Source organism: Pituophis catenifer, unplaced genomic scaffold (assembly GCF_029215685.1).
Source record: "Pituophis catenifer annectens isolate HBS135680 unplaced genomic scaffold, rPitCat1.0.hap2 SCAF_2, whole genome shotgun sequence".
Lineage (NCBI taxonomy): Eukaryota > Metazoa > Chordata > Lepidosauria > Squamata > Colubridae > Pituophis > Pituophis catenifer.
The window spans coordinates 34,177,361-34,190,498 of record NW_027256882.1 but is presented as its reverse complement, the minus strand read 5'-3'; the positions used below and the strand labels follow the sequence as shown (position 1 = coordinate 34,190,498).

The following is a 13,138-nucleotide window of genomic DNA, read 5'->3' as shown; positions in this document are numbered from 1 at the left end:
TGAGGACCCAGATTGTTGGGGGCAATATGCTGACTCTGTAAACGGCTTAGAGAGGCCCATAAAGCACTGCAAAGCGGTATATAAGTCTAAATGCTACCATGTTTCCCGAAAATAAGACCCTGTCTTATATTTTTTTGAACCCTGAAATAAGCGCTTGGCCTTATTGCCGTGCACTCAAAAAGCCCGATTGGGCTTATTATCAGGGGAGGTCTTATTTTGGGGGAAACAGGGTATTAACAACTGTGGCAAGTAAGGTCATAAAATAGGGGGAAATTCCCTTAACAAATGTCTCGCTTAGCAACAGAAATTTTGGGCTGAATTGTGGTCATAAGTCAAGGACTACCTTCATTATGGCTTAGCACTTCGATTATAGGTAATCCTCACTTACCAATCACAATTGGGACTTCATTACTTAGCAGCATTGTTTCTAAGCAAAAAAAAAAATCAAAAATCACAGGTGCCGGATTTATGACATATTCCCTTCTGCTTCCATCATTAAGCCAATCACCCATAGTTGTAAAACTGGACATCACGTGACTGCAGAGTGCAATTTCACTTCCACAGTTCTTCATGAGTTCTGTTTGTCGGAAGCAGATGTGAAGTTTGCAAATGGGCAATCATATGACCACAGGCCCCTGCAGTGGCTGTAAATGCGAGGACTATCTACAAAGCTGTTTTGTCCCATTTTAATTTTGAATGGTTGTTAAACCTTGGTAGCACAGTGGTCTAAAGCACCCTGTTATTAACACAGCTGCCTGCAATTACTGCAGGTTCGAATCTTACCAGGCTCAAGGTTGACTCAGCCTTCCATCCTTTCTAAGGTAGGTGAAATGAGGACCCAGTTTGTGGGGGCAATAAGCTGACTTTGTATAAATATACAAAAGTATGAAGGCTATTGCTTAACGCATTGTAAGCTGCCCTGAGTCTCCAGAGAAGGTTGGCATATAAATCAAATTTAAAAAAAAAACAAAAAAGAACAAGACAGTAAGCTAGGACTATCTGTATTTACATAATAGTTCTATAAATAATCAATGCTTATCCTACGTCAGGGGTCTGCAACCTACGGCTCTGGAGCCGCATGTGGCTCTTTCATCCCTCCCTGTTGCTCAAAATATGTGTCACAACTGCCAATGTGCGACACCTGCCGGCACGTGATTTATTGAGCTTTTCGACCCATCTCTTTTTTTTCCGGAGTTCAAAATGTTTTTGTTGCATGCAGAAATAAAAATGTGTTTTCTCTGTAGCAGGTCATTGATTTCATAAATGCAACACACTATAGTTTTTTTTAATCCTAACATAAAGGTAAAAAAAGATACATGCAGTATTGTCTTCATTTTAGATGTCAAATGGGTTTTGTGGCTCCCGGTGTTTTCTTTTCTGTGGGAAACGGATCCAAATGGCTCTTTGAGTATTGCCAACCCCTGTCCTACATAATCCAGCATAATGGGAATCTTCCAGGTTTCTTCAGTTAAACTATGCCATCTTCTGGGATTTTGGAGAGATAGCAATACCAGTAGCAACCAGGAAATTGGAAGATAGACCACAGGAGAGTTATTGGTGCTTAAGAAGGGGGGGAAAATGAATATATTTGCTTCAAAATGAGTTTTAATCATTTGTAATTCACCCTAAGGTCTGGGACTTTGCAGAGATAAATATTTCTTGTCAATGGTCTTTCCAGAATGACCCCTAATTTATATTTTCCACCCTTTTATTTACAGTTCTTAATCGTTGCTTGCCTTCTTTTAACATCTCTGAAATTGGAAGCTTTAGTGTGGGTACAATGTCAGTGAATGAAACTCTGACACACCTCACAAATGGCACAGAGTAAGTTTTTTTTAGTAGTTCGAAATCTTCATCAAGGCCTTTCTACGAGCAAATGTCTTACAACCAGTGGCAATTTCCCTCTCCTCCCAGACCTTGTTCTCAAAACCCAACCAGACTAAGAAAACACAGAGATCCAGAGATAGGTTTCAGCTGGTTCTGACCAGTTCTGGAGAACCAGTAGCGGAAATTTTGAGTAGTTCAGAGAACCGGTAAATACCACCTCTGACTGGCCCCGCCCCCATCTATTCTCTGCCTCCCAAGTCCCAGCTGATTGGGAGGAAATGGGAATTATGCACTAACCTTCCCCTGGAGTGAGGAGGGAATGGAGATTTTGCAGTATCCTTCCCCTGCCATGCCCACCCAACCATGCCAGGCCACGAAGCCATGTCCATGAAGCTACGCCCACAGAACTGGTAGTAAAAATTTTGAAACCCACCACTGCAGAAATTCATGATCCATGATTCTAGTCTATCTTTTATCACAGAGTTATCTCCATCAGTGTAAACTCACCCTTGCCTTGATTGTTTGATTCTTTCTGGGGGGGGGGGGTCTGTGTGATCCAAGAAACTTGCTGGCTTTACCAGAATGAATTGATTGATTTGATTTGATATTTTTTTTTTTTGGATGCCCCAATCTCAAAAAAGGGACATGCTGGCTCAGTGGCTAAGACGCTGAGCTTGTCGATCGAAAGGTCGGCATTTCAGCGGTTCGAATCCCTAGTGCTGCGTAACAGGGTGAGCTCTCGTGACTTGTCCCAGCTTCTGCCAACCTAGCAGTTCGAAAGCACGTAAAAAAACCCAAGTAGAAAAATAGGGACCACCTTTGGTGGGAAGGTAACAGTGTTCCGTACGCCTTCAGCATTTAGTCATGCCGGCCACATGACCACGGAGACGTCTTCGGACAGCGTTGGCTTTTTGGCTTTGAAACAGAGATGAGCACTGCCCCTTAGAGTCGGGAACAACTAGCACATATGTGCGAGGGGAACCTTTACCTTTACCTAATCTCAAACTTTGTATTGTACGGCTTGATGCCATGTGGTTGAGCGGGCCATGGAAAACAGAACAAGAGGCAATTCTATAGCAAACTCCCTGTTTCCAACAGTGGAGAATATATGTAGCACAGGGTTGAACTGTGGGGTCCTTTCTGAGCTTGGTTTTTTTTCTTGCAGACATTTCATTACCCAACTAGTTAACGTTATCAGTGCTAGTGAGTTCGGGGGGTTGTTCCCTGTTTACATACAGTAGCTTGCTTTGCCAGGGTTGGTGGGGGTATGATTTCAGACAAATGAGCCATCAATAGATACATAGAGGTACTAAATCACATTTACACACCATTCAAAAGAGACATTAAAAAGCTAAGAAGGAAACAAAAAGACCAGAATATATCATATCCAGCGACCAAAACCCAGATAAGCAGGGATTAATACCAGGCAAACAATCGAGTAGAAAACAATATTCTAATCAAGGAACTGCCAAGGAGAAAACGACATCCTCACCAACACTGGCAGGGCAACTTATTATATATTAAACAGGAAGCAAACTTCACGTTCAGTAGCACTGATGATGTTACCTGGTCAGGTAACAAAATGTCTGTAAACAAACAACCAAGCTCAGCACCAAGGACTCCGCAAACTTTGTGTAACTTACATAAGGATGGAAGTACTGCTGGAGTTTATACTTGCAAAAATAGGGGATTACTGCACTTTAACCTGTCCAGCAGTAAATAGACAATGCCACAACTACTGCGGCAGAGTAGAGACCGGTTATGTAGATCTAACAAACTGTGTTGGTGTATATTTGCACTGGAATGGAAGGAAAGCACATTAACCTGTTTTTCTGTATGGATTCCCTTCTATAAAAGTCTTCACTTTGGCTTCTTGTTTTTATAGACAACTTCTCAGTTCTCTCAATGTGAAGGATATTAGTGTGAAGATCTTTGAGGATTTTACACGGACGTGGCCATGGATTCTCATGTGAGTACTTCTTGCAACAGAAGGAAAATGTCCATGGGGGCTGAGGAAATCAAGAGGGCTTTGTGTATGTTGTGTTACGTTGTGTTTGTTGTGCTGTGTTATGTGGTGTTATGTGATATGTGATATTATACCATACCATACCATACCATACCATACCATACCATACCTTACCATACCATACCATACCATACCATGATTCTGTTGTGACCTAGGCCCAAGTAGTTATTATGTCTGCACAATCAGTCCTAAACAAACATATAACTGAGTCTTGGTGGTGCAGCAGACTAAAGTGCTGTTAAGTAGCACTTAGCTGCCAGCTGCCTGCAATTACTGCGAGTTCAAATCTCACCAGGCTCAAGGTTGACTCAGCCTTCCATCCTTCCGAGGTAGGTAAAATGAGGACCCAGATTGTGGGGGAAATAAGCTGACTTTGTATAAAATAGAACACCACTTAGGGGGCCCGAAAGCCCTACTAAGCAGGTATATACAAAAGTATGAAGGCTATTGCTTAATGCATTGTAAGCCGCCCTGAGTCTCTGGAGAAGGGTGGCATATAAATCGAACCAATAAATATTTTATTAGAACAGCTGAAAATTACTTCATTCTCAGCTTAGTCCAAATTAAGTCCAAAACAAATTCTTCATAAACAGTCCTTAGGCCTTATCACCAACCTTTGTCTACTTTGGCACCCTGCCAAAGGCTTTTCTTGGCAAAAGTTCAGATGCAAGAGATGCAAGAAACAAGAAACAAATGTAGCAACGTTGCTTTCCTACAAAGATTCCAAGAGCCCTTCTGGGAGGGGCCAATCATCTCCTGGCCTTACTCCCGAGTTGTCCCTTTTGCTTTAGCTGCTCTTGCCTTCTGGCAGCTCTTCACATGCGTGCACTAGGAACAGGCTCCTCCTGTTCCTCTGCCTCTCTGCTATCCGCCTCTGGAGGCTCCAGAGTCCGCGCATCACTCCCAGATGGCCCTGGCCCTATCTCTGCCTCCAACGCAGAGCTCTCGTCCAGGCCTTCCCCAGACTCCAGGACTGGCCCATTGTCCTCCCCAGCTCTCTGTGACTCTGTGAGGTTCCTGCTTGTTGCAGGGGCCATTTTATGTGAAGTCCAGCTGCTTTTGCATTGTGTGTGAGTCAGTTGTGTAGCTTTTGTGTTATTTTTGTGTAAAGTGTGATAGTTTGTTTTTGAGCTCTCTTTGAGGTTCCTGCTTGTTGCAGGGGCCATTTTGTATGAAGTCCAGCTGCTTTTGCGTTGTGTGTGAGTCAGTTGTGTAGCTTTTGTGTTATTTTTGTATAAAGTGTGATAGTTGGTTTTTTTCGGTCACATCACCACCAAGCCACACCCATCAATCCGGTAGGGAATTTTTTTGAATTTCACCACTGGACAGGGGTCACCAACCTTCGCAACTTTAAGCCATATGAACTTCAACTCCCAGAATTCCTCAGCCAGGCTCTAAGACCCCCGCTCTATGCTCCAGAATGGATGTAGCTGAAGACACAATGTCTCAGTCAGAGGTGGGTTTCGGCAGGTTCTGACCAGTTCTGGAGAACTGGTAGCAGAAATTTTGAGTAGTTTGGAGAACTGGTAGTAAAACTTCTGACTGGCCTCGCCCCCATGTATTCTCTGCCTCCCAAGTCCCAGCTGATCGGGAGGAAATGGAGATTTTGCAGTAACCTTCCCCTGGATTGGGGAGGGAATGGAGATTTTATAGTATCCTTCCCCTGCTATGTCCACCAAGCCACGCGCCATGCCGCACCCACCTAGCCATACCCACAGAACCAGTAGTAAAAAATTTTGAAACCCACCACTGATCTCAGTTGAAAGTTGGTTGAAAGTCAATAGATGCATCTATAATTGATTTATTAAAGGTGCTGAAAACTCTTCAGAACAAAATAACTGTTCTGTCCACGTCTCACACACGCATACCAGCAGTCGACCAAGAGTTAAAATAAACCAGCAGACAAGAATTTCCTTTGATAACAGAATTGGCAGCAACCCAGTGGCTGCTTGCCAAAAGTTTTTACTTACAAAGGGAGGTTTATCTCCTCCGCCCGAAACATCAAAGTAAGTCCACAAAAGCCAAAGAATAGTCAAGTCCAGTCCAAGAATCAATCCAAGCAGAGCATATAACAAAGTTCCAGAAATGCAGAATGACTTGCTAGCTTTCAGTTTTGTCCATCACAAAGCCTGAATGGCTACCACACCCCCTTTTATCCCCAGTGACTCAGCTTAATCTCTGGCACGCCTCCTTCTCTGCTGCGCGCACTTGTCTTTCCGACTCTGTCGGGGATCCAGCCAAGACTTATCTCCGTCACTGTCTAACTGCGGCGGCTCGGAAGTGCCTGGCTCCTGGCCTATCTCTTCTCCTTCGGAAGACACCTGAGGCCTTGCCAACTCCTCTCCTTCATTTTCGGAGTCTTCTCCCTCCGATAAAATGGGCTCGGGGGTCGGAGTCACAACAATAACGTCTTTGTTTCTCATAAACAAAACAAATTAAGGCAGGAAGATTAGCTCTAAAGTTGTTGGTCAAGTGGACCTTTTGTGAACCATAATGTAATTGAGAAAATCCTTCAGATTTGGGATTTGTCTTCCTGCTCAGGGAGAGAGAGAGAGAGAGGAGAGATTAGACAGAGAGATTAGAGTTTATAAGAAGAAGAGGCGGAGAAGAAAGTCACTCCATCCCATCCTTTCTCTTTTATGTTATTCTCTTTCCAGAGCTCTCCTGCTTGCCATGTTACTGAGCTTCATTTTTCTCCTGCTGCTGAGGTTCATCGCTGGCGTCCTTGTATGGGTTCTCATTGCGGGAGTAATATCCATCATTGCATACGGTGAGTCAAATGAGACCAAGTAGCTGAAGTAAAGATCTTGATATACTGCATGAAACTGATGAATGGACTAAGAGTGCTACCATAGGAGATAGAAGTGGACAGTGGTTTGATGAACCTTTGTAAACCAGTCAGGTCCATCATGTCAAATCATTTGGTAAATGGGCAAGGCCTCTTTAGCAAGCATTCTAGGGTTTGCTATGACAGATCTTCCAAATATTCCAAATAGGCGACCCAGTCTATAGATCGGGGGGGGGGGGGTTCAACCTTAGCAGATTTAAGATGTGTGGGCTTCAACTCCCAGAATTCCCCAGCCAGCCATGCAGTTTAAAGTTGCCAAGGTTGAGAAACACTGTTATGGATACTTATGTTTAGGATAGGAAGAACTTCCTTTCTGTCCAAACCTTGAAAAACTATCCACAACAAAAGTTATAATATTAGCTTAGATCAGGGTCCCCAAATTTGGCAACTGTAAGACTTTAAGGATGGCTGGTTGAGGAATTCTGGGAGGTGAGGTTCACAAGTCAAGTTTGGAGAGTCCTGGCCTAGATGATCAGAAATCTTCTATGTAGGCCAAAGCTTGTCCAGTTCTCAGAATTATATTTCCTCCCACTGATTCTATTCTATTCTATTCTATTCTATTCTATTCTATTCTATTCTATTCTATTCTATTCTATTCTATTCTATTCCATTCCATTCCATTCCATTCCATTCCATCCCATCCCATCCCATCCCATCCCATCCCATCCCATCCCATCCCATCCCATCCCATCCCATCATTCCATTCCATTCTACTCTACTCCACTCCATTCTACTCTTACTCTACTCTGCTCTGCTCTGCTCTGCTCTACTCTACTCTACTCTACTCTACTCTACTCTACTCTACTCTACTCTACTCTGCAATGTTCTACAGATTGATCACTGCAGAACATTGATTCTCACACATGTACCTGCCAAGCAGGGGTGGGTTCTACTTATCTTTACTACCGGTTCGCAATGGTAGCTTCTGTGCATGCGCAGATTGTCCATTATGATGTCTGGGCGGGTAGGCGGAGCCTCCCTCCCGCCGCTTTTACTACTTGTTTGCAAGAACCGGACAGAACCGGGAGCAACCCACCACTGCTGCCAAGTGTCATAACCATAACATAAGCCATCCAACATCTTTGAATATATTTAGCAAGTGAATATAGCAAACAAGCAGCCAAGCTTGGTATGGGTGACCTGTAACTCTCCAGATGTTCATGACTTCAGACCTTGCCTTGCACCCTCAGCCCATTTGGCCAGTAGCAAGGGATGCCGGGACTTGTAATTCGGCAACATCTGGCGTGCCATGATATCTTAACAATCACCAAGATATGGTGTCCTGGGGCCTTCCTGTATGCACATCACATCAGTAGTTGGTCGTTGGAGGAAAGAAGGTTGAAACGGGGAAAGGACTCTTCTGAAACAAGGTGGCGGAAGGAGGGAAATAGGATTTGAAGAATGCTCTTGTTTAGTATTTTTTTCCCTTCATTTTTCCCCTTCCAGGAATCTACCACTGTTACACAGAGTATGATATGTTCAAAAAGAATGGAGCCACTATACAGACCATTGGATTTACCACCAACTGGAGCGCTTATGGCAGTGTCAAGGAGACCTGGATGGTAGCCTGTAAGTCAGGGAAGAAGAGTGAACTTCCTTTTGCTTGCTTGGATAAGGGCATGGATACATGACCTTTTGTGGATTTTGGGAATGTGTAGGAGCAGGACAAGGGCGGGAACATCTGATGAAAACAGAGAAGGGCCTGTGCTCCATGTATTTCTCCCCACCGCCATAGGTTTTGCTTAAACCTCATCCTTTTTTCGATATTCATTTCTCCTTAGCTCTCTCCCTTTATCCAGTTCTTACCGAAATACCGTTATTCCTCGGCTTATGCCCACAATTGGAACCAGAGTTTCCTTTGGGAAGCAAGGCAGTTGTTAAGCGAGTCACATCCGAGTTGTATGACTCCCCCCTTTTGCAACTGGTTAAGCGAATCACTGCCGTTATTAAATGAATTCTTGGTCGTTAAGCAAATCCACCTTCCCCCATTGCCTTTGCTTGTCGAAAGCTACTAGTGGACTTGGGCAACGCACAACTGGCAAGTGAAACACGTTTACTGGTCAACCAGCAGGCAGTTGCGAGTTGCAATTTTTTGTACATAGAGTGCCTGTGGGTATGTTTTTGAATATGGTATGTATGAGTAAATTCCAAAGGCGAGAGGACCAATATCATGGAAAGGATAAAATGTACTGTAATGATAAACTCTTCTTGTTCTGGTATTGCCCCCTTTCCATTTTAAGCTCTCCCTTTTTTCTTAAGTCTTCTTTCTCTGCGGTTAAACATGATTGCTCAGTTTTGGTCTACCATTATCAAGCAAGAGACATGAAAATGTTCTTTCTTTTTAAAATTAAATTTGCTAATTCCAGAATGGAATGGAATTACCTTTATCAGGTTTCCCATCCATGATTAACTTCTGCTTCCTGGACTGTGAACGTTCCAGCTGTTTTGGGGTTCTAAGCTTCTGACTTTGGAGAGTATTATTTGGGGATAGATTTGTACTAACTCTGACTTAGAAATGCAAGATAATAACAAGTTTACCAATGAATAACAGGCCAACTATGGTTTTGATCTTCTCAATGGTCATTTTGATCCATCCTCGCCCATTATCATAATCCATAATAATCTTCTCCATAGACATGAATCAACAGTTGATTTTTTTTTTTTTTTAATTTGATTTATATGCTGCCCTTCTCCGGAGACTCAGGGCGGCTTACAGTGCGTTAAGCAATAGCCTTCATACTTTTGTATATTTATACAAAGTCAGCTTATTGCCCCCACAAACTGGGTCCTCATTTAACCTACCTTAGAAAGGATGGAAGGCTGAGTCAACCTTGAGCCTTGGAGAGATTCGAACCAGCAGTAAATTGCAGGCAGCTGTGTTAATAACAGGGTGCTTTAAACCACTGTAGTACCAAGGCTCTTCTTTGGGAAGATTTGGGAAACACGTTGAAGAATATCTGGAAGCTGCAGATGGTTCAGAATGTGGTGGTATAGATTGTTACAGATACATGTTGGTGTATAGCTATGATACTTTTCAGCACTAAAAGCTACACTGGGTGCAATACTATATTACAGACATTCCTTGAGTTATGACCGCAATTGAGCCTAAAAATTCTGTTGCTAAGTGAAACATTTATTAAGTGAGTTTCACTCCATGGATGGCTGGGAATTTTGAGAGTTGAAGTCCACAAATCTTAAAGTTGCCAATTTTGGAGACCCCCGAGCTAATCCATTGTTTGGGTTAACAAGAGTTGTTTAACATTGCTCAGTCAATAGTGATACTATCGCTAGATCTGTAATTAAGATACAGTCACACTAGGCCGTGGTTTACAAATTCGGTGGGTAATTTCACACCTCAGGATGAGCTTCAATGAAACAAATCCCACGATGGCCTCCACTTGGGGTGATTTGGCCCAAAGCTCTTCCCAGCTTCTTTTGAGGTGGACGCAGTCCAAACCGTCTCCTTTCTCTTTCCCTCCTCCAGTGATTGTCCTCTGTGTGGCAGAAGCCATCTTGCTGCTTAGCCTCTTGTTCCTCCGCAAACGGATCTTCATTGCTATTGCGCTCATCAAGGAAGCCAGCCGGTAAGTGGAGCCCCGTCAATGCTTTGGTGCCATTGCAGTTTTAGATTCTGGGTGGGAACTGAGGGAGAGATTGATAGTTCTCCGTTGTCTCTTTCTCCAGAGCCATTGGACATATGATGGCCACCCTCATCTACCCACTGCTGACTTTCGTCTTAATCGTGATCTGCGTGGCCTATTGGGGCATGACAGCTCTGTATCCTTTCCAACGATGTTGTGATCCTTTATTTATTTATTTATTACATTTATATGCCGCCCATCTCACCCTAAAATGACACCGGGAGGTTTTTTCTTGCTTTACTTTGAGAGAATCAGTCAGTGCCATGTCTGTAAACGATGATGTTGATGATGATATCAATTCGGTCGTATCTGACTCTTTGCAGTTCTATGGTCAAGGTCTCTCCACATCAGCTAACCTTGCACTACTTCTTTGAGTTGTTCTATGCTCTGGCTGGTGTCAGTTTTGATAATGTTCAGACACTGTGTTTTTTGGGGTCTAGGACAGGGGTCTGCAACCTTAAACACTCAAAGAGCCATTTGGACCCGTTTCCCACAGAAAAGAAAACACCGGGAGCCACAAAACCCTTCCTGTGCCTGACTATTTTTTGAGCAGTCACAAAACTGGCATATGTAGTTGAATTAAACGTTCTCTTTTCTTCTGAAACTTTTCTTTTCTTGGATTTATCCATGGTTGGTTTACCAGGGGTTGAAAAGCTCAATAAATCGTGTGCCGGCGGGTGTCGCACATTGGCAGTTGTGACGCATATTTTGAGTGACAAGGAGCCGCAGCAGAGGGGTGAAAGAGCCACATGCAGCTCCAGAGCCGCAGATTATTGACCCCTGTTCTATTCTATTCCACATTGTGAAGGACAGAAGGGGATATTTTTGTTTGAAAACTTCCTTGACTGTTTTCCATTTTTCAAGTTACCTTGCTACTTCCGGAGAGCCCCTTTTTCGTATCACCCCAACAAATGACTCTGCCCCGGGCTGTGAAAAATATCGTGGTAATGAAAGTTGCATGCCACTGGTAAGTGGTCAGATACAAAACCAAAGTATCTTTGGTCAGGGAATTGTGCAGCAGCTGTCCAGACAAAGTCGGAGAGACTAATACAAACTTGTAGTCTACAAGTTTTAATCATCATACAGAAAGTGAAACCATAAGAGAGTCAGGAATGCAGGAACATTGTGAGGTAAATTAAACATTGTGAGGTAGATTGCACACAAGGAAAAGGCGGGAAAAAAGGGAAACTCCCCCGCCACACCCACAGCAACCAACCTACAGTGTAGACTGCGCCATCCATGATCAACTGCAGGTGTGTGCTCTGAGAGCCCACTGTACACTTCATTGTTCACCATCGTCATCTTTTAATGACCCCATAATCCTTTGCGGGGTAGAGTCTGGGAAACTGAATGGAGCTGAGTGTTTACTGCCCAGATGCCCTTCCTGTCGCCAATGTGAAGTTATATTCAGCACATATATTCTCATTGTGCGCAGAGAGAAATATCTGCCTCTACTTAGGATTGAACTCAAAAGTCTCTTGATTGTGAGGCGAGAGCGCCACCTCTAGGCAACCGCATGACTTCACTGTACACTTCACTGTTCCAGATATTAAATTCAATATCCTAACATCTTTGATCCTCAGAACTATTTTTGGCTAGTCCTTTAGCCATTGGGGTATGATGAAAAATATGATCATACTTTGAGAACCTCTCAGTTTTTCTTAAGATAATGCTTTGGTGTTAAGTGAGACATTAAGCACATTAAGTAATCTCATGAATGAATTGGATACCTTTTGGCCACACTACTGCTTTTTCAAACTTAAGCATGATTGGGAGGAAACGGATCCTGTTCTTCCAGGATAGAAATTTCAGGAGTTGCCTAAGATCAATTCAGTTCTGGATAACTGAGCTTCATGTTGCCTGTATCAGAAATAGGTAAACCACAGCTTTTACACTGCCAACAGCTTCTCTCCCAATTCTGCATGCTCTCCTCTAACTCTAAAATCAAGTTTATAGCAAATCAGCCAGAATGAAAACCAAATACCAAGCAAGAGGGACATTATTTATTTTATATGCTGCCCATCTGATTGCTGTGGCAACTCTGGGAGGCCTTTAAAATGATTCAAAGATTAAAAAAAGATAAAACCATGAAAAATATTAAATAAGAAACAAGAAATCTGTAGGGGAAGAGCCAGCAGAGCAGGGAGGTGGAGTGAAATGCGTCATCAGCTTAGAGTCACTAAGTTCCCACAAACGATCCAAGTTTCACTTCTCTTGGATTCCGCTAATCCTTATATGGCACCAATTTTGCGAACTTTATTTGACTAGATCTTGTGTATAAGCTTGAGCAATAAATCTTTTGAACTGCAACTTAACATACGGTCATGATCCTTTGACAAACCCAAGAGAAACGGGTGATCTGGAAGTAGTGGGGACCTTCTCTCTGTCCCATAATTTATTATTAGATTTTTTTTTAAGCCACCCCAGCATAGTAGAAGTTCCATTAAGGTCCCAGATCAATCAGCAGAGGCAGATTTTAAGGCTCTTCTGGAAGACCAGGAGTGTAGGGACTGACATCACCTCCAGGGGGAGAATATTCCAGAAAGTTGGGGCCACAGCAGAAAAGGCTCTTCTCCTGGACCTGCCAGCTGAAATTCTTTAGAAAGTGGGGTTTAAAGTTAGGCCTCTTTTGCTGGAGCGAGTTGACAGGCCAATCCTATTGGATGAGACAGCTCCTCAAATGTTTGGACCTGTGTTTAAATGTTGGACTCTATACCCAGGGATGGGCTGCTGGAGGTTCGCAGGGGTTCGGGAGAACCCCTAGCTAAGATTCTGTGCAGTTCGGAGAACCCCCAA

At 43.3% G+C, this 13,138-nt stretch overlaps 1 protein-coding gene across 1 annotated transcript in view; it reads left to right on the top strand.

The window, feature by feature from the left end:
• Positions 1–13,138, top strand: part of SLC44A4 (solute carrier family 44 member 4) — a 70,652-nt gene that overhangs the window by 43,216 nt on the left and 14,298 nt on the right. The window contains exons 8-14 of the mRNA XM_070936618.1: positions 1,719–1,824; positions 3,713–3,796; positions 6,511–6,623; positions 8,148–8,270; positions 10,186–10,285; positions 10,386–10,478; positions 11,207–11,309. Of these exons, the coding sequence (XP_070792719.1) occupies positions 1,719–1,824; positions 3,713–3,796; positions 6,511–6,623; positions 8,148–8,270; positions 10,186–10,285; positions 10,386–10,478; positions 11,207–11,309 (722 nt within the window). The remainder of the gene's footprint in view (positions 1–1,718; positions 1,825–3,712; positions 3,797–6,510; positions 6,624–8,147; positions 8,271–10,185; positions 10,286–10,385; positions 10,479–11,206; positions 11,310–13,138) is intronic.